Source organism: Populus alba, chromosome 16 (assembly GCF_005239225.2).
Source record: "Populus alba chromosome 16, ASM523922v2, whole genome shotgun sequence".
Classification (NCBI taxonomy): Eukaryota; Viridiplantae; Streptophyta; class Magnoliopsida; order Malpighiales; family Salicaceae; genus Populus; species Populus alba.
This window is the reverse complement of record NC_133299.1, coordinates 4,206,800-4,228,068: the sequence shown is the minus strand read 5'-3', so window position 1 is coordinate 4,228,068 and position 21,269 is coordinate 4,206,800. Positions and strand designations below refer to the sequence as shown.

The following is a 21,269-nucleotide window of genomic DNA, read 5'->3' as shown; positions in this document are numbered from 1 at the left end:
TAGTTTTATTATCTTAACGATCACAGTTATTATTTTATTAATATAATCTATAATTTCAGCTTTGTTTATAAAAAAACTTGATCACAATTGAAAAATATTTCACATAAAAATTATTTTATCAAAAACAGATTTTACATATACATCATTTTTCATTTTTCAAGTATTTTATATAAAACAAGCATACCTTAAATATTAAATTTGTTGTCTAAGTTGGATTTGGTCATATTGTTCGGTGTGTTGTGTCATATAATTTAGTGATTAATTTTTAAAATCAATTATTTGATCATTCTTTAAAGTTTAGAACTCAAGTAAGTTTATGCGGTCACGCGGCATTTGTTTTAAAAATTAAATTTTTTTTAAACTAATTTTTTATGTTTTTTTATCGTATTAATATATTAATGTTAAAAATAAATTTTAAAACATAAAAAATATATTATTTAAATATATTTTCAATTAAAAAGTATTTTGAAAAATAACTGTTACAATAATATCAAACACAATCTAATAAAAATAATTCTTTGGGCTCTTTAATTTTGGTATAAATAACTTATTTTTTTTACAAGTATTTTAAAATTTGTTTGATTTAGATGTATGAAGACTGGTCTAAAAATATGATCTAATTATTAAAAAAAATGTTAATGATTGGATGGGTCTGAGTAAAAAACAACTTGCATTACCATAATTGAGTTTCATCCATGTTTCTATAGTACGAAAATTAATTCTATGATCCGAGAACGTTAGGAATGTGGTTCAAATTTTATTTTAAAAAAATTATTTTTTTAATAAAAATTTATGTTTTATATATTTTAGATCATTTTGATATATTAATCTCAAAAATAAATTTAAAAAAATAAAAAAATATATTTTTTTAATACATCTCCACATGAAAAATACTTCAAAAACAACTAAACCACATATATATATATATATATATATATATATATATATATATATATATATATATATATATATATATATAGAGGGTCAATATTCAATACGATGAATACACTACAGGAATAAAATGCAAAGTTGTTCGCACGTGGTGGGGCCTTTCAAAAGATGATCTCTTTTCCATTTTGACTCACTGCACGTTAACCGTACATTAGGGCCCCCGATAATTGAAAGGAGTTACAGCTCTACAAGAAATTAATACGGATTAATTTTTTTTAAGATACTTTTAAGAAAAATATCTACTCCAAGTACAAATTATTATTATTATTATTAATGTTGTTAAATTTTGTCTCGAGGTTAAACCTTTAAATCACTTAATTTTAAATTAAATTGTATAAAAATTATTTTAATATAATTTAATTTTAACAATTAATAAAAATATAATTTAGTTTTATAAAAAAGTTAAGATAGCAATTTTTTTTCAATCAATTAAACATAAATATATTAGATATACTTAGGTTAACCTGATTTATTTCGTCAAATTTATCACTCAAGTTATAGATTTTATTAAATTTAATAATTTTATTTTTTATAAAATTATTTTTTATTTAATTATAAGAAAATAAACATTTGAAAAATTGATTATGGTCTTAAAATAAAAATTAAAATGAAAACAAAGTTTTAGTATTTTATATATGATTAAAGACAAGAATGTTGATACATACGATTAAATTATATTAAAAAATCTTCAAAGTTCAGAGACATAAATTCTATGCTAATTGAGTATTCAGAGCTTTTCTATTTCATATTAGGCATATAAAAATGTTAACTTTCTCACAAAAACCTATTATATTATTTAAAAATTATGTCAAAATTAAAATATAATGTTAAGTTTTGTTCATAGTGCATTTAAATCCAAAAACAAATATAAAAATTGAAAAATTAATCCCCTCTTACTTCTTAATTTAATTGAAAAATCAAGATGTCTTGTATTAAAACAATTCTTTAATTAGCATTAAAAATGACACCATTTTCTATCCTTTCATTTATAAACTTGAAAAATTAAAATAATATTTTTTTTATTTTTAAAAAATTATTTTTAAAATTATCACATTTAAAATATATAAAAAAATTAATTTTTTTTAAATTAAAATTTTTAAAAACATAATTAGCCAATGTTTCCAAACAGGGTTTAACACTGGTCACATTACTGTATAGGCAAAAGGTTCCCTGACAACACAACGGAGGAGGAAAGAGCACTGCAAATCCGTGGGTGAAAACACCTACAGGCTCAAACATCGATCTTATTTGTGTTTGGATCTCATGCCCGTCAAAACAAGAACTCGTGGATCGAAAAAACCCTACAATTCATGGGCATAAGAAAACCCCACCTCTCTAATTATTAGTAAGGCTTTGATCCTTGGTTTCTTTTTCTAGCCATGAGAGGAAAATCTGATTTTCTCATCTTCCAAATAGAAACCAGACTGGGTTTTGTTATGGAAAAGATGTCACTTCACAAACTCCTTCACTGGTCAAAACCCGCTTCATCTTTCACCTGTTCTTGCATACCATAAGCAATGCTTTGACGTGGGTCATCATCGTTAGCAGTGTCTTTGGCTCTTGGAATCTCCATCATCCTTTACTTTCAAGCAAAAAATCTTTAGACCCTTCGCTACTCGCAGCTGCTCTATCCCCTTGCTGTATCAGTTTTTAATTGTTTTGCAGTTATTTTGTCGAGAATTCGATCAAATTTTAGGGCCAAACCACTCTCATCTTCCTAAATAATCTGATTTTTTTTTTAGAAAAATTAAAATGCTATAAGCGTTTGAACTTCGTATAAAGTGTAATTAACCCTCTAAAATAACTTCATCAAAGGTTATAGAAAATAAAGCTGCCATCAACTTAAACTTGTGGTAAAAACTCAAGGATTCAATAATAGAATAATTTTTACCGGCAATGATTAAACAAATTCTAGCCAAAGGTAGTTGAAACTTGACACAGAAGATGGAAGTATGTGTAAGAAGATTCTGTTTCTAAAGTCTGTCCCTTGCAGATTCCATCACACCAACTGTCCCTTGGTATTTTGCAGTCGACACACACGCTCTGACCCCCCACGTCTCGCATTCTCATCCCTCAGAACAAAACTACAAAGCACCACCTCATAAAAAAAAACACTGAAAACTGCCATTGATGAAGCTCAAATGAGATACACAGATCATCTTTTACAAAACCAAGCGAAATCCAACAATGCCATCATCTAAAAAAGAAGCCCTTTTCATAGCTAGTCTTATAGCCCTCTGGTACTCATCAAACATTGGTGTTTTGCTTCTAAACAAGTTCTTGTTATCAAACTATGGCTTTAGATTCCCAATCTTTCTCACAATGTGCCACATGTCAGCTTGTGCTATACTTAGTTACTTATCAATTGTTTTCTTGAAGATTGTGCCTTTGCAAGTTGTTAAATCAAGACCCCAGTTGTTAAAGATTGCAACTTTGAGTGTTGTTTTTTGTGGGTCTGTTGTTGGTGGCAATATTTCTTTGAGGTATTTGCCTGTATCTTTTAATCAGGCTGTTGGAGCTACTACACCTTTTTTCACTGCTGTTTTTGCTTACTTGATGACTTTCAAGAGGGAAGCTTGGGTTACTTATGCAGCTCTTGTTCCTGTTGTTGTTGGTGTTATTTTTGCTAGTGGGGTAAGTTCTTTTCTCTTCTATGGATCTTCAATTGGTTATAGAATTGTGGACATTTGTTTTTGTTTACAAGGTTGATCTGAGACTTTTTGGTGTTTTTGATTTTGAGTTTTTCGAGATTGATTCTTGTATTGCCAGCCATGCCAATTCACAATGGTAATGCAGATCCAGGATCTTGTTTACTTGTGTTTATGTGTGGTAATTTATGCATGCTATTGTGCTATGTATATGTTCTGATCTCAGATGTCACATATGATAAGCTGATCTTTTTATTTTCTTTGTTTGTCGGGTTAGAAAATGGTGGGTCATACGGGGAATGTGCATTTCTTAAAAGTGTAATCACTTTCTGGACTGTAAGTTTGTAACAGCAAGAATGCTGATTCTCATTTCATTGTATAGTGATTTTCACATGAATCACTTCGAGAGTAACCCAGTATCTGCTGAAGCAGTAGGAGATTCAGTTGCTGATAGTTTTATGTTCTAGCTAGTCTACTCATTAGCATATAAAATACTGTGGATTGGTGGTTGCCTACTTGCTGTGATTTGTCAAGGATTCGATTTCTTGTTTGTATTTTGTCATTTAGTTGCAACTTCTCATTCGGCTCTATTTTTTAATTTAATTTTCATTTACTAGATGGCATCCGACATTGATTTCTGCTATTAGCTCCTAATTTCAATGAAGGTCTTAGCTTTGAAATTTTTTGTCGATGACAGGGTGAGCCAGGTTTTCACTTATTTGGCTTTATTATGTGCATAAGTGCTACTGCTGCAAGGGCCTTTAAGTCTGTTCTCCAGGGCATCCTGCTCTCTTCTGAAGGGTAAATGCTTCAGTTTGTGGTCATGCTCGAAGGATGGCTTTTATTTTGTTTTGTTTTAAGAATCAAGGAGAGTTTTTCCATGTTTTAGTTTATATGCATGCAATTGATTAACAGAGCTATTCATCAAGTATTTATTCAAATTTTGCATCTTCCATTTGGATCGTTAAAGAAAGAACTGCTCTTCTCTCTGTCTTATATTATTCTAGTTCAAAATAATGCATGTGCGTCCTTTTACTCTTTTTTATTTTTTCATAAACGTACTTGTTCAAACAGCATAATTCTTGCATTCACCATCTTTCTTTGTGCATGTGTGTTAGTACTGGATTTTTATTTTTGGGAGGTGGATGATTAGTTTTGTTTTGTTTATATATATATATATATATATATATATATATATATTGTTTGTGTGTGTGTGTGTTAGAACTAGATTTTCATTTTTGGGGTGGATGAAAACAAAACGGTAAACTTCTCCTCTTATTAATCAGCGCTTTTTTTTTTTCCAGTACCTCTACCTTATTCCTTGCATTTCCTCATTAGAAAAAAAGAAGAGTTTTTGATTGTTTTGTTGTTGGTTGATCTTGAAGCCACTTTTCCTCTATTTTCCAATTTGGGTGAGTGTTGGTAACACTCATGTACATATGGCGACCTGATTGTCCAACTCTTTTGTCTTGCAGAGAAAAGTTGAACTCGATGAATTTGCTGCTGTTCATGTCCCCGATTGCTGTTTTGGTATTATCACCTGCAGCCCTTATAATGGAGCCGAATGTATTAGACGTCACTTTAGAACTTGGAAGGAAACATAAGTATATGTGGCTGCTACTACTTCTTAATTCTACAATGGCCTACTCAGCTAACTTGACAAACTTCTTGGTAACCAAGCATACGAGTGCACTGACACTTCAGGTTTGGAATTGGTTGGCATCTTAATATGTTCCTTTTTGTTAATTATTGACATGAATTTCAGGGTTTATTGCTCATTGCTGCAATTACTGATCGTGAATTGTTTTCAGCAATGTTATCGATATCTACTCTTTGCCAATCACTAGTAAATTTATCACCCACTCTACTTGTCGTCTACTTGTCGTCTTCAATAGTTAAATCATGCAAACTTGTCAAAATGAAATATTTGTTTGTTTCATAGATTATTTACACCGCTATATGATTTAATACACCAAGAGAAATTGAAATGGCCATCTCTCTGCATGTTGAGATTACCCCCCTGCAGTTTCATTTGGTTCTTGCCAGGGCTTCTTTTTACTAACAGTACTACTAAAATCCTTATCACCTTCTATGGTTGAAACAGAAGGTCATGCTTTCATAATATTTGCTCTAATGTTAGGAACCCATCCTTGATTGGCAAATTTCTAGAAATCAACCGCTCAAAATAAATGAAATACTGGTCAGTTTGAAATTCTTCTGAACCCTTTTGTTTTTTTCCATTTGAATGTAACAATCAGGTGTTAGGCAATGCGAAAGGTGCTGTGGCTGTTGTTATCTCGATCTTCATCTTCAGGAATCCTGTAACATTTGTGGGCATCGCAGGGTACTCAATGACTGTTCTCGGGGTAGTTGCTTATGGAGAAGCAAAGAGAAGATTTAGATGAATTATCTACCTGAGTTACAGATTATTATTTTCCTTTCACAGAGGAATTAGTTAAGTTGTACGGGCTAAGATGATTTTATTCATAGAGTGATGCACAACTGTACTGTATTTATGATGTGTACAAAGCATAATCACCATTATATTCGATTATGTTCTCAATATTGAGGGTAAGAAATTCAGTGGTTCCTTTCACATTACCTAGTTTTTTCACATTACAGGTTGAATCTGTGATGCATGGAACCTCATCTTTTTGTTCTTTTAAGTGACAATTTCCCAGGGGATTAATAATTCACAAAAGATGGCAGGCTTGCTTGCATTGCACTTTACCTCTCTTTGATCTATTTCCCCCAAAACTCAAGTAGCAATGTTCAAAATTATACAACTTAAGCAGCAATATTCATTAATCACTAAGGTAATGATATTGAAGGAAAAGATTTCAAGAAAAGCTGGTATTGAACAGAAGAGCAGCTGGAATTACCATGTTCAGATGATTGGTTGGATGTTGCATTTGCAGCAAGTCAGTAACTAGACCTAGTAAAAACAATCCCTTCATATCCAAAAGGAGGAAAACAAAACAAAAGACCTGTCATTGTCCTACATGTCAACTAGCCGTTTCTTTGTTTTTTTTTTTCAAGAAGAAAAAAAAAAGAACTGGAGAGGAGAAGGAAAGCTCTTCCCTTTTAAGCCAGGTCTGGACCAGAGGGAAGGGCATCGTAACCATCATGGTGCTTAGGATTCTCTCTTTCAACGGGGATGCACTTTAGGACAACAGCGATAGGCATGCTAACAGCTCCAATGACGATTGAGAGTAGCCACATTTGCCAGCTTAAGGGCACAGTACCTGCAAAAGTTCCCAGGAACTCGACTATGATTACTTGGAATACTAGTGTTATAACCATAACACCTAGAAATATCCAGCTGCTGAACATGCCCCGGACTATGTTTATCTTCTCTATATCACGGCTGTTTATCTCATTAAACACCTGAAAGAGAAACAAAATTGAACTAACATTGAGTTCGACAGTAAAATTGAAGATTCGTCAGATATAAGATGATCTTAGTCCACCAGGATCCCATGCACCTGGTGATCAATGCATGAACAAATAGCTCGAATGCTTTCAATGAAATTTAAACAGAAGAAATACAAGGAATTATTGCATGACATTTGCAATTGTGACAGTACAAGAATATGAATAAAATCATGAACAGATTGGCAGCTTGGGAACAGGAAATATTGGCTTCCAAGAAATGTAAATGTACTCTCCACATAACATGGTTTCACTCAATAATCCAAAAAAGAGAATTTGGTTTGTTCTCGAAAACTAAGGATCATTCTAAGTAGCAAATTTACAGTGGTCTATTAATCATTTTATAGCCAATCGATAAATGTGCTGAAAAAATATGAACAGCTGTATAAGAAAATACTTTCAATAAGGAGAAAGAAGAATATAGAACGAAAGCAGGGGAGGCTTAATCCAACAACAACGTACCTGGCAAAACACGAAAGTGTTGAATATCACAGTATTGACAATCTCGGTAGCATCAGGGCCTCTAAGTCGCAAAAGGCGCTTCCCATCAAATTGGAGAACTGCAAGGATGACCAGCTGATAAATGCTCTGACCAAATATATTCCTCCACATGGTCTTTGTAATGAAACTTGCACCCCTCCCTACAGGAGCCCTTTTCATCAGCCCATCATTTGGAGGTTCTGTAGCTAGCGCCAATGCGCCAAGTGTGTCCATAATCATGTTAACCCAAAGCAATTGCACAGCAGTCAGGGGAGCAGATCCTGAAAATGGAAGATAAAGAAGAAAAGAACATAATATTAAATAGTCATATTGATGTTTGAAAGACGAAAAAGCCTCGAGTCACAGACCACCGCACCTGTAAAGCACGCAGAAACAAAATTAAGCACAAGAGCAACAACATTAACTGTTAGCTGGAATTGCACAAACTTTTGAATGTTTATGTAGACCGCACGACCCCATTTAGCAACATTTACAATGGTCCTAAAATTGTCATCCATTATGATAACATCAGCATTTTCTTTTGCAACCTGCACATGACATGGAAACGTGAGGTGACTTTATTTATCAGAATAGCAGATAGTGCTGATGCAATTCCAATTTCAGGGAAAGAATAAAAACAATAACTGCTTGAAAATATCTAATAAACATCTACCCAGTTTGAGCTCGCAGTAGGTTCATGAAGAGCATGTTATCATACAGAACTATGCAGCAGCTCTGTAGATAGCTGGATATAATTTTAAGAATATAATATGATAATATTTCTAATGAACTTACTGGTTTGTACGCAGAACCAATCATTAGAGATCTCATATCATTTTCAACTGCTGTGTCAGAATTTAGAACAGACAAATCTTTTCGTTTAAAAATTGATGTCAAGATTGCTGATTAGAAGCAATGGTGGCTCAAAAATCCCTTGAGATTACAAAGAGAGGAGTTCAATGTCAGGGAAATAATTTTCTTTAAGAGAAAAGAAGAAAAGGAACAAAAGAGCAGACACTGAAGACTACTTCAATTTGCTCTGAAAATGAGGCTCGTAAAGTACAGTTTTAAAAAAACTTAACGTTCACTAGAGGTCCATGAAGAAATGGGGTTATGAAACATAAAAGGAACAGGTTGGAAGAAACATACAGCATGCTTAAGAGAGAGTCTGACATGTACACATATATTTGTCTTTAAAAAGTCGGGTCCTAACAGGAAGTAGCTTGGTGTTTAGTTGGTTAAATGAGATCTTCCCTTGTAGACAGATTGTGTGATGCATTTCATCAAATGTCTAGAAAAAAGTGGAAGTTTGAATAAAAAAATTTATTTAAAAAATCACTCGGACCATAAGCTAGTCATTTTTTATGTAATTAATAGAAACAAGAACAACAAACACCAAGCTGTAACAGGAAGGAAATATGAATAAAACAAATCTCTTCTTCATACTGTTTGGTTCCAAAGAACCCTCATGAAGTGGAAAAGAGAGTAGAAGGGACCAAAAAATCATTTGTTTGGGAGATAAAGAAGAAGATAACATTTGTAAGATCATCAGAATCACTGATGTGATAAAAAAATAACAGGAAGACAGACCTCTGTTCCTGCTATGCCCATAGCTAGTCCAATGTCGGCCTCATGCAATGCGGGAGCATCATTGGTCCCATCACCAGTTACTGCTACCACCTCTTTAAACATATTCTTCAAATTAGTTACCAATTTGTGCTTATCCAAAGGCAAAGACCGAGCCATAACCTGTTTCCCAGAAAAGCAGCAAACACAGTTTTGCATAGTAAAATGGATATCATTAAGTATCAAATTTTACAATGCGGTCGTTCCAAAACCTGGATTTTGGGAATGATTTCCCTCATCTGCTGAGGAGACATGATACGGAACTCTGATCCTTCTATGGCCACACCATCCTCAGTAAGTATTCCACATTCTTTGGCGATAGCTTTAGCTGTATTTATATTATCACCAGTTACCATACGAACTGTTATGCCAGCTGCCAAACAAGTCTGAACAGCATCCTTGACTCCAGGACGCACTGGATCCTTGATTCCAACAACTGCTACCAACGTATAGCCAAAATCAGGGATGCTTCCATCATGAACTGGGTCGTCTAGATCCTTATAAGCCAAGCATAGAGTTCTCAGAGCATCAGAGGCAAAGCTGTTTATAATATCCGATATGTTCAATATCTGTTCTTCAGAAAGAGGAACGACTTTTCCACTGTCATCAAGTATCTTGTCACACATTTTTAATACGATTTCTCATGCACCTTTGCAGAATGCTCGTAGCTCTCCACCTGGAAGTGCCACTAGCACAGACATCTTCTTCCTGACTGAATTGAAGGGCTCAACGTTGAGCATCTGAAACTCTTTGCGTTGTGAATCAAAATCACCACCCAAAAGCAAGCCAAGTTCAAAGAGTGCTTTCTCTGTTGGTGTTCCCAAAATCTTGTTCTTTCCATTTTCATCTTTACTTATTTCACAGGCAGTATTTTGAAATATAACCTGAAACAGGAGGCTTAAAACACTTTCAGATATTTCCATTTCTAAAATGCTTTCGCTGTTACTACATTTAATATCTTCAGTTTTTTCACATATCCATATCTTATCAACCACCATGTGGTTTGTGGTTAACGTCCCTGTCTTATCTGTGCAAATGCAGGTAGCAGAACCCATTGTCTCACAAGCAGAAAGATGCCTCACAAGTGCCTTCTCATCCATGAGTTTCTTCATTGCAAAGGCAAGACTCAAAGTCACTGCCAAAGGTAATCCTTCAGGAACAGCAACGACAATAATGGTTACAGCAATAGCAAAGTAGTTAAGAAGCGTCAATGCATCACTTGAAGACCAATCTGTGAACTCCTTATGAATCGCTTTCTCCACTAGAAACCTTCCAGTTAATACCAAAAATGTAAGCACAGCAAATGCCAAACCAATCTTTCCAATGATTGTAGCAACACCATTCAACTTCACCTGAAGTGGGGTCTCATCTTCTCCACCCTCATTTAGAGTTTCCATCAGTTTTCCCCATTCAGTCCTCATACCAACTGCAGTCACTATCATCTTTCCTGACCCATCCTGCACTTTGGTTCCTGACAGAAGAAAAGGTTTACTTTCATGGATATTCACTGGTTCACTCTCCCCTGACAAGCTTGACTCATCAATCACCAAGCTGTATCCTGATATGTAAATCCCATCAGCAGGAACTATGTCTCCAATAGATAATTGGACAACATCTCCAACAACCAAGTCATAAATGGAGATCTCTTGTCTTCTACCATCTCTTATCACTTGAACAGAAATCTTTTTCTTTTCTCTATCCAAGTCTCTAAATTGTAAGGATTGATTGTAATCACTTATAGCAGTAACCATGACTATCAAGAATATACTAAGTATGATTCCCAATCCATCATACATGCCCTTTGGCCACCCTTCGGTGGCTATTCCTACACCTATAGAAACCAAAGCACATATCATAAGGATAATCAATGTCAAGTCTCGCAGTGCTTCCCACACAAACATCAAAAAGCTTCGAGGAGGCTTCTCCTTGTAACGGTTGAAGCCATAAATCTCTTGTCTGGTAGATACATCACTTGTGTGAACACCTTCGTCCAACGAGACAGAGATTTTCTGCGCAATGCCATCAACTCCGCCATTTGTTTTAAGACCCTTAATATCATGCTCACGAACAACGGATGCAAGTGCATCTGGATCAATTCCAAAACCTGCTGCTTTAATCTCATCTGAAATCTTGTATTCAGGTCGACCAGCAGCATTTTCAGCTGCCCAACAGAAATGAAGAGAGAAAAGGATAAATATTTATTTGATAAAAAAAGTAAAGACACAAGTGGTCTCCATGGAAGCCGTAGCTCCAAGCATTTTACCATCAAGAAACAGACGAGCTGCCTTTCTGACATAAAGAGCGGTTCGTATCTTTTCCTGGTTGAGAGGGAGATAAAGAAGTTGGTGATGATCAGTCACTCACAGCAGCAACGATAGGGAACTTCACAAATAAAGTGAGAGCATAAAAAGCAATGCTCAATGCAGCAATCATTCCATGGTTATAATTGAAGGAGAATGACGGGCAACAGCGATGGGATTTGGTTTTTATTTATTTAGGAGTTTTAACTATATTTTATGGCGCGTGATGCTGCCGGGACAAATTTCAAACTATTTTTTTTTATTTAATTCTATTATAATTAAAATAAACATTCACACAAAATAAGGAATTAATTCTAAATCAAATTCGCCATTTCTTATTCAATTTTTTTTGAAAAGAAATATTTTTTTTATTAACAATGTTGCTTTTAATAAAAAATCAAGGTAATTAAAATAAATATTCACAAGAATCTCAATAATTTAAACTATAAGAGAAAAAAATATATATTTTTAAAGGAAAAACTCCCATTTCCTTATTATTTTCATTATTATTTTGATGAAAACATGTCTTTCTATTAGTAGCATGTTTTTTTTTATATATATAAGAAAAACTTTGCATAATCTAAAAAGCAAGTTTCAAACAAAAATAAAAAAAATAATGTATTCATAGTTTTTATGGATATATAAAAAAAAAACAAAGAATAATTAATATGTCAATACTATATAAAAAACTAACAATAACAAGAAAATATCTATTTTGTTATCATTGAATATTCATATGGGATTTTTTTTCTTTACAATTTATTGCATATTACGCTCATAGATGATTTACAAAGTTATTACAAATATAACCAAAATAACAATAGCTTTATTTAAAATATATTACATAGTTGGATGATTTTTACATAGCATTGTAATTATTAATTTTAAAAAAATAATTTTAAATTTAAAACAAATGTTTATGGGCTTAGGAACACCTGATTTCTAAAAAGAAAAGCACAGGTGTTCATGGGCCTAAAAGGCCAAGTTGACATGCTTGGCATTTTTTTGTTTTTAAAATTGGGTAGACGATAGCAAGCAACATGCATGTTTGCTGTAATACTTTTTCAGCCATCTTTAATTGGCAGAACTTCTAAAATTCAATTTTTATATTGTTGTCCACATCCAAAAAAAACTTTACTGTCCCAATTTATATTTTTTTACATGATTAAATGGTAAAACTATCTCCATTAAACCCTACTTTAAAAAACAGTTAGAACCACGCTCCTAAACACATGTCATCATTAAATGTGCGTTTGGAAATACGGGTTTGCCCACATTTTCAAAAAAATTCAATTTTTTTTGTTAAAAATTAATATTTTTTTTATTGTTTTAATATGCTAATTTAAAAAATAATTTTTAAAAAATAAAAAAATAATAATTATTTTAATACATTTTAAAATAAAAAATACTTTGAAAAATAACCGCAACTATATTTCTAAATAGACATTAAATAATTTTTCTACTAGCATATAGTTTTCCAAGACTTGTTATAGGTTTTTTGATCTAGTTATTTCTTGATTTCATTAATTAACTTTATAGAATTGTTCCAAGGCAAAAACAATTTTATCGTGTTAAAGAGGGTTTTTTTTTTTTTAAGACCAAGAAGAAAAAAAAAAAAAGATTGTTCCCGTGCACGTTATCAAAGTGGATTTCTTTACTTTTGGACTGTGATAATGTATTCCTATATGCTGCTTTATTGGCACGATTTATAGCAGTTGGGAAAAAAAAAAAAAAAAAAGTTGCCGGCTTGGGAGGAAAAGGAATGTATACTATTTCTCAAGGACAATATTTTAAATATCATAGAGAATATAATAATGAATGGAGAAATATAATCCTTAAAAGAACGGAGAAGTAAGCCCAGGTTAAAATATGTTTGGTAGTGTGGTAATAATTATTTTTTAAATAATTTTTTATGTTAAAATATATATTAATAATATTTTTTTTATTTTTTAAAATTATTTTTGACATCAGCATATCAAAACAATTCAAAACATACAAATCATATTAAATTTTAACAAAAAAAAATTAAATTTTTTGGAAACGCGGATTGCATCGCGTTCCCAAACGGTTTCTTAGTCTTACTGCTTAGATTCTCGTATATTCATTTTGACAGTATTTGAGAAAATAGTAGTATTTATTTTTTAAAATGTTTTTTACTTATAGATACATTAAAATAATAATTTTATTTTTTAAAATAAAAAATTAATTTTGATATTAATATATTAAAACATTTTGAAAACATCAAAAACATTAATTTAAAACAAAAAAAAATATAAAAAATTCAAATTTTGCGGATGGAGAAGTTGAAGCAACGAATCTTATACAAAAACAAAATTTATGATTCTCTCCTCAAAGAATCCGAAGAGTAGCTAGGTTGATCACGTTGCTTTGTTGTTTGTTCAATTCAAACTCAATATTATAGTTCAGAAGAGCATTGATTTCTTAATTAAAAAAAAATGGAAGGTCTGAATTTAAAAACTTAAACTACTAACTAAAGTTTTAAAATATAATTTATATTATATACACCGTTTAATTTATTGTTTTAATGCTATGTTTTAGTTTTAGGACTCCTTGTTAAAAGTTATAAAATTAGAAGACTTCCTAAACTAAATAAATAAATAAATAAAATATCGCCAGCATCATCAAAAAATTGTCAAACGGGAGCATGCAATAGGCAAGCTAGTCAGTGGACATCTTATTAGTCCATCTATTAAGATATAAGAATGAACATTTTATACGATAAAATAGTAGTTGACTTACTGTTTTGGAAAAAAATTAAATAATATTTTTTATATCTCTTATTTTAAAATTCACAAAATGGAAGTTTATAAAAGCTTGTTGAAACATGGTGTAGAGAACGACTAAAATGATATATATAGAGAGAACAATGTGACAAAGCAAGAGAAAGATTGTCTTGAATAATAACCTAAATTTGTCTTAGAGGAATACGTAATCTTGAGGCAGTTGAAAATTTAGTTCGGAGAGAATATCATACTCCTTCAGAGGTTTTCAAATTAAAAACAATTAAAAACAGTAAATACCATTATGATCATGACTCCGGAAAAAAAACTTCAATCTAAGCACTCATTGACATTTAATTGTGTCCTTCAAGTTTTTGACCTACAAGTTGTGAAATTAATGAAATCTATTGAGTAAATGGAGATAAAAAAGTAACTGGAACCAGAGAAAGCTATAGTAGAGATAGAACAGGTGAGGAAGACGATAAGGCGATTGTCTATTGTTGTTCTGGTATCATGAAAATTTATAAAAGCTTATTAAAGATGATTATTTTTAATTTCATTTGATTTAAAAAAGAAAAACTAAAACCAGTTTAAACTGACTAGTTTCAATTTAGTTTTTTAAAATAAAAACTGATTTAATTTGGTTTTTTCAGTTTGGATTGATTTTTCAGTTTGGGTTCGATTTGGTTTTTTTAGTTTCAAACTTATGAAAGCAAACCGAATCGATCGGTCTTAATTGGTTTAATCTGTTTTTTTACTATTTAATTTTTTTAGTTATTTTTTTTTTAGTTTTTCCGGTTTAATTGGTTTTCAGTTTTTTTATTCACCCCTAGAGTTTATAAAAAAATGTTAAGGCTAAATTTTTCTTGTTAAATTTTTTCAATCTCGTAATCTAAATCTTGTCGGACTCAATATTTTTTATATTAATCTACTCATATTTGTTCAGTAATTAAGTGTTTCTTTTAACCTAGATATATTCTCACACTCGATCTCTTGTTAATTACGAGACAAGTGAAAGAAGCAAGTAAAAATGATCTAACATGTATAAAATAGATACCCTTATTAAAAGATGAAAGCACTTGATCAACTTGCAACCATTTAAAAAGCACTTAATCTGCTTTTAAAATTTTAAATAGCTATTCCAACCTCATTGCATACTAGAATTACGAAAGAAAATGATAGAGCTTGAAAGCAACAGATCGTCATGTGACAAAGGAGCGACGATGTTTTTTTATCAAATATTTCTGCAGGCCGCGTCTATACATTATACTTTTCAAAATAGTTTTTCACTTTAAATATATCAAAATAAATCAGCTTCTTGACAGTAACATAATAAAATAATAATTTAATATTTTTTTCAAGTCAAAATTAATTTTAAAAAACACCTAAAAATATAATTAGGCCCTGAAATAAAATAATAAACTTGGAATAAGACTGCTATTGAATCAATAAATGGACAGCAGATTTGAGGCAACAAATGACAATTAATTTTTTTTAAAAAAAGACAATGGTATCAACTGGGGCAAAGACCACGGGAGAATGATGTTGAGACACCCATTATTATATACTTCTTTAAAAAACGATTCAAATAAGGCATCTCTGCCGTGACAACCCAAAACACTGAAAAGTTGCTACAAGTGATACTTGCTTCTGTATTTTAAAAATATGTAATTTTTTTAATTTTAAATTAATATTTTTATATAATTTTAATACACTGATTTTAAAAATAATTTTTAAAAAATAAAAATTATTAATTTGATATTTTTTAAATGAAAATTACTTTAAAAAGCAACTACAATCACATTTCCAAACAGGAAATTGAGTATTTTAAATTTTTTTATTTAATTTTTTTATATTTTAAAATAATTTTAATGTAATGATATAAAAAATAATTTAAAATAAATAAAAAAATTATTATTTTAATATATTTTAAAAAATAATTATTACTAGAGATTTGATTATATGTTCCAAGAGCCGGGTACATTTTGATTTGGGAAAGGTGAAGTGAATTTCAGGAAACTTCTTTCCTTGGCAATGCAAAAATCAAATTGTTTTAACAATTTTATAATTTGGGAATCCATATAAAAAATAATTATACAATTACAAAAGGGTATGTTTTTTGGATCTTGAATGGAATACACTACATGGATTTATAGCTAAAGGAAAAAAATAAAAAAGTTGCTTTTGGTAGTTAGTTGCTCTTTGTAGTAAAAGAAAAGGGAAAGAAAAGTTGCAATTTCTTATGTATAAAAAAAGTTTTTTTCCACGTAGACATTATTGGTGGTCTGCAATCTCTTATCTCAAGCTATCTAGATTTTATTTCAATTTAAAAAAACCCATCCAAATTATAATTTCATGCAAGTATAAGATCTTTTTCTTAATTAAAAAATTAAGATATAAGTAATCCCATAATAAAATTTATATTTAATAAATTATATGGTGCCTAAACTGCAATAATTAACATGTATGTTTGATAATATGATATACAATATTTTTTAATTAAAAATATATTAAAATATTTTTTTTATAATTTTTTTAACATTATTATATCAAGATCATAAGAAAATAATTAATTTAATAATTTTTTTATATAAATCCCTTTAAAAATAGAAGTTATTACAGTATCCCATCAAGTAGGCACTAGCAGTAAAAAAGAAACACACATAAATAAAAAATAAAAGAATGCTTTTCACTTTAGTAAGATTTAGTAAGATTGGATGTGGTTTATTTTTTTTTTTCTATTTTCTTCATTTTTTCTATTTATCTCTTTTTAAATATTAATATTTATGAAGATAAATTTTTTTGATGGAGAAAATAATGGTGGCCATATATTTATTGAAATGGATCAAGTTCATTTCATTTGAAAAACAAAATGCTGAGGGCACTGACGTAAATCCACCGCAAAAAAATAAAAAAACTGGCCTAGAAAACTCAAGAAGTTCCATGTCAGCATTTCAAGAAGAAAAACAGTTAACGTGTAAGCAACTCATTGGCAAGAAATCCAGCATGAGCATGTGGGACCCACTAGTCAAACCTCAGCCGCAGCCAGTTTCAAATCAAAAGAAGAACCAGTTATTAAGTTTCCGTTATGGAGTAACCACAAGATAAAACACGCGTAAATTAAAAAGAAACCTGGATGCTCCGCTTTTTGCCTTCGGCTTCAGATCGTTTATCGAGATCGGCGACCATGCGGAAGCGCCGGCTAGGATTTTTGACAATAGAAACAGCTTTTCTCCATCTTCTTAAGGCTGCTTCCGATGGATTCTTGTGTTCCACTTCAAAATCCTTCAGTAAATTGTCCATTCTTTTCACCGGTTAATCGCCGAACAGCAGCACCGGCTGTATACTGGTGGTTCTACTTGCGAGACGCTTAGTGAATTAAAAGGAGTTTTGTTACAAGGAGAGGTTGTTGAGAGTTTATTTGCCTTACATGTACGTAGTGGAAGCCATGATAATGGAAGTGTGACCCAATTAAGAATTGACACGTGGAGACGAATGTATTTGATGTATTTATACGGACAGACTTATTTCGTAGAGAGAAAGCGGCAAGTCATGCTTTTATAGGAGTCATAAGTGAAGTTTTTTTTTTTTTTTTTTTCCTGTCATTTTGTAGTCTTATAAATGGTGGTTGGGGTTTAAATAATTGTTATAAAACTTCATCCCGTGATTTGATATATTAAAAAAATAATATAAATTATATTTTGAGATTTTATTTAATAATTTAAGTTATTGGATTAAGATAATTTTTTAACATGGTATCAAAGCTTTACTGGTCAAACGATCACGAGTTCGAATCTCACAATCTCTATTTATTTGATAAAAATTAAAACACAAAGTAATGTAAATCTGTGCGAGTTTCAAGCCTAAAAGGCTGTTATTTGAAGGGGTGTGTTAGAAAATAATATAAATCATATCTTGGAACCTCACCTAATAACTTGAGCTATTGAGATGAGATGGTTCTTCGACATGGCCTACAAGTTAATTTAGTAATACGTTGATTTTGAATTTAACTTGGGCGGATTAATTAGTGTATAAATCTAATTTTTTTAATCAAAATTATATTTTTTAATTACTTTTTTTATATAAAAAATTAAATTTTAAGTTGATTTGTTAACTCGTTTGTCTAACTATCTAATTTATCACTTAATATTTTTTATTTAAGATGATTTCTAATCAAGTTTTATAACTATAATTTAGACACCAAAAGTAAATATGGCCGGAAGAAGAATATTCTTGCATTATTTGGACGCAAGATTTCTACCTTTTGCTTTTTGTACTCAAGCAGGGCAGGATTGTTTGTGCGTTTTTATTTTTTATATAGAAATATTTTCAAATTATGTTTTTAAAAATATAATTTATTTTATATTTTTTAATTTTTTTAATGTGTTGATATCAAAAATAATTTTTTAAAAATAAAAAATAATTATTTAATATATTTTTAAATAAAAAATATTTTAAAAAGTAATCACTATCATACCCATAAACACTTTATAATCAAAAGCTAATTGTGAGATTTATGAGTTTTGATTTGGAAAATCCTAAAAGCTAGAGAAGTTGGAGAAGTTTAATTTCTATTTTTCCTTGAATTATTTATAACTTTTATTTCAATAACTTTTTTAATCAAATATTTTTTTTTACCTCATATGCAACTACAAGCTAATTATGTAATTAAAATATTCTCCTTACTAGCTACTTGAATACAAATACTTGGACATCTTTTATAATATTCCATAGTTTTGATTTGATTGTGTCGATCATGAAAATCCTCATATCAATTCACAAACTATACAAGAATACAAAGCCTATTTCCCGTGCTATGCTGAGGCCAGAGCAAAATTCTTTATATATATAAAGCATTACTAACAGATTTTCTAAAAAATTAGATAATAATATATAATATTTAATAAAAGATTTAAGGGGTAATAAACTATATAATAAGGATAACCCTACTCCAAAATCTTGAAAAGAAAGCATGGAATAAGGTGGTGAGGCTATTTCTATACATTTCATATATTCTAAATCCTTTTTTTTTTTTTTAACAGATCATGTAGCAAGTGGGTTTTTTTTCTTCAAGAATTAATAAATATAAATGGTACATAAATCTAATTAACAAGATCATAAACTGCTACTTTTTTAGGACATATCAAGAGAAAATCAAACAGTGTTTTGTCAGGATGGAACTAAATCAAACCATCTTATCCAACTGCATGAGGACTGGTAGGTATGACTTTTTAAATTCTATCTTAATCACTCGTTTGAAAACAAGGTCTTTCACTAGCCAAAAGATGAGAACAAGATCTTGAACGATCTTGATGTTAGAACGACAGAAGATGCTCACAGTCACACAAACGTTGGTTGCTGTCCGGCCACATCTCTAACCGGGAAAGATCTTGATGTTAGGAATTAGTCAAGTTTTTTGTTTTCAATTATAGGAGATATCCTTGAATGAGCTTGCCTGATAATCGAGGATAAATACTTTTCTCGAATGATCTTAAAAATATATTCTTTATATCGATCTTATGTGTTCTAGTTGGAAAAAAAATTGATTATATATTACATTTCTTAACTATAAAAGAGTTTTTATAAAGTAGAAAATGTTTTATATAGTTAGATTTCTCTGCCAATATAATGTTATTTTGTGTTATATTGTTACATAAATTTTTATTTACAGCAAGTTTAAAACTAAATGACATGTTGAATTGAGTTCAATTTTACATATGATTTGAATTTAATTAATAATTTATTATAATTTTTATATTTGAAATAAAATATTAAATTACATAATTAAATTTAATTATATTGTCTAAAATATTTATAAAAATAAATTGAATTAATAATGTTACTATATTTTATCGAAAAATTACATAGTATATATTTTTAATGAATAATTTGTTTATAAATAAAATATTATGATCGATGAGCTTCCTCGTACTGCCTTTAAAATGAAGTTTTTTTCAAGCCATGCTCCTGAGGTTTAGAAAATTATATCGAATGCCAAACAATAATCTTTCCCTTGGGGTTTAGAAAATTTGTTAGCTAGTTTTTTTCTTTTCTTTTCTTCTCTCTGTTTTTTTTTATTTTTTTTCCTGCTAGAGCTTAATGGGTATACATATGGCCCCTTAATTGAAAAAGTATTGTATTCCCTTGGGATTTATCTCGTGTTTTTTTTATTATTATTATTAAAGTAGAATTTTGACTTAATTTGACAGCTAAATTTGGATTAAGTCGATATTTATTTTAACCAGATATATTTATAAATTCTCTTTAAATAAAAAAAAATAAAAAATGACTTAGATTAATTTATAAAAATCATATCAAAATGTAATTTTTTTAATAAACATGAATGTTCGGATCAGTTTGCGTACACCTTGATTAATTTTATAGGTTTTAAAATTAACAACCATGTAAACTTTCAATAACCATTATATTAGTAATTATAACAAGAAAAAAAAAATTTAATCCTAACTCTTAGCAAATAGGAGGCCATCTTTTGATAAAAAAAAGAAAAGAAAAGAAAAGACACTATATTTTCCTACAACCTAGTACTAAAAATACAGATGTGGACCTTCTGTTTTCCATAGATGATAAGGTACTAAAAATCCTTGGTGGAAGGTTATTGTATTCTCATCACAATATCATGTTATTTTATCATGCTTTTGATGATTCCACCTAAAATGCCATTAAATCTTGATAAGTATTCTGAAACTAAATAAATAAGATTTCAGGATAAAAAGACAATGTACTAAAATGAGTTTTTTTTTTTACTTACTAAAACGAGAAGTGCTTGAAAATAACCCAAAAACAAATTTTGCTATAACATGATTTCTTTTATTAGTGTTGATCAAAGTTTAATTTTCTCAGTATTTTAACAATTATTTTTTAACTAACACAAATACAAAGCAATATTTATTAAATTCAAAGTATTTTTTATTTGAAAATTCATGAACACAGTATTTGTCTTTTTAAAAAATTATTTTTCAATTAACTCATTTATTTTGTTATGAAATCTAGACTATTTTATATCCAGCATTGGCAGAATCTTGGATTGATCCATCAGGGTTTTATAATAATGTTATTAATATTTTTATGTG

General features: G+C 30.1%; 2 protein-coding genes across 2 annotated transcripts; one reads left to right on the top strand and one right to left on the bottom strand.

The window, feature by feature from the left end:
* The first annotated feature begins 2,107 nt into the window (after window positions 1-2,107).
* Window positions 2,108-6,206, top strand: LOC118052711 (UDP-URONIC ACID TRANSPORTER 1). Its single transcript, XM_035063729.2, has 4 exons — window positions 2,108-3,585; window positions 4,297-4,400; window positions 5,075-5,303; window positions 5,858-6,206. Exons 1-4 carry the CDS (start codon window positions 3,139-3,141, stop codon window positions 6,002-6,004), a joined length of 927 nt encoding a protein of 308 aa, XP_034919620.1. The 5' UTR covers window positions 2,108-3,138; the 3' UTR covers window positions 6,005-6,206.
* Window positions 6,207-6,424: 218 nt separating this feature from the next.
* Window positions 6,425-17,735, bottom strand: LOC118052719 (calcium-transporting ATPase 4, plasma membrane-type-like). The gene is given in 7 exon segments (XM_035063742.2): window positions 6,425-6,986; window positions 7,494-7,792; window positions 7,888-8,059; window positions 9,102-9,260; window positions 9,350-11,298; window positions 11,401-11,455; window positions 17,311-17,735. Coding segments are annotated over 7 exon segments (3,108 nt in total). The 5' UTR covers window positions 17,482-17,735; the 3' UTR covers window positions 6,425-6,683.
* Window positions 17,736-21,269: the final 3,534 nt, after the last annotated feature.

Coding starts and splice junctions, on each gene's coding strand:
- LOC118052711 (XM_035063729.2), top strand. CDS start 3,139: ATGCCATCATCTAAAAAAGAAGCCCTTTTCATAGCTAGTCTTATAGCC. Junction 4,401..5,074: donor ATCCTGCTCTCTTCTGAAGG/GTAAATGCTTCA, acceptor TTTGTCTTGCAG/AGAAAAGTTGAACTCGATGA. Junction 5,304..5,857: donor CGAGTGCACTGACACTTCAG/GTTTGGAATTGG, acceptor TGTAACAATCAG/GTGTTAGGCAATGCGAAAGG.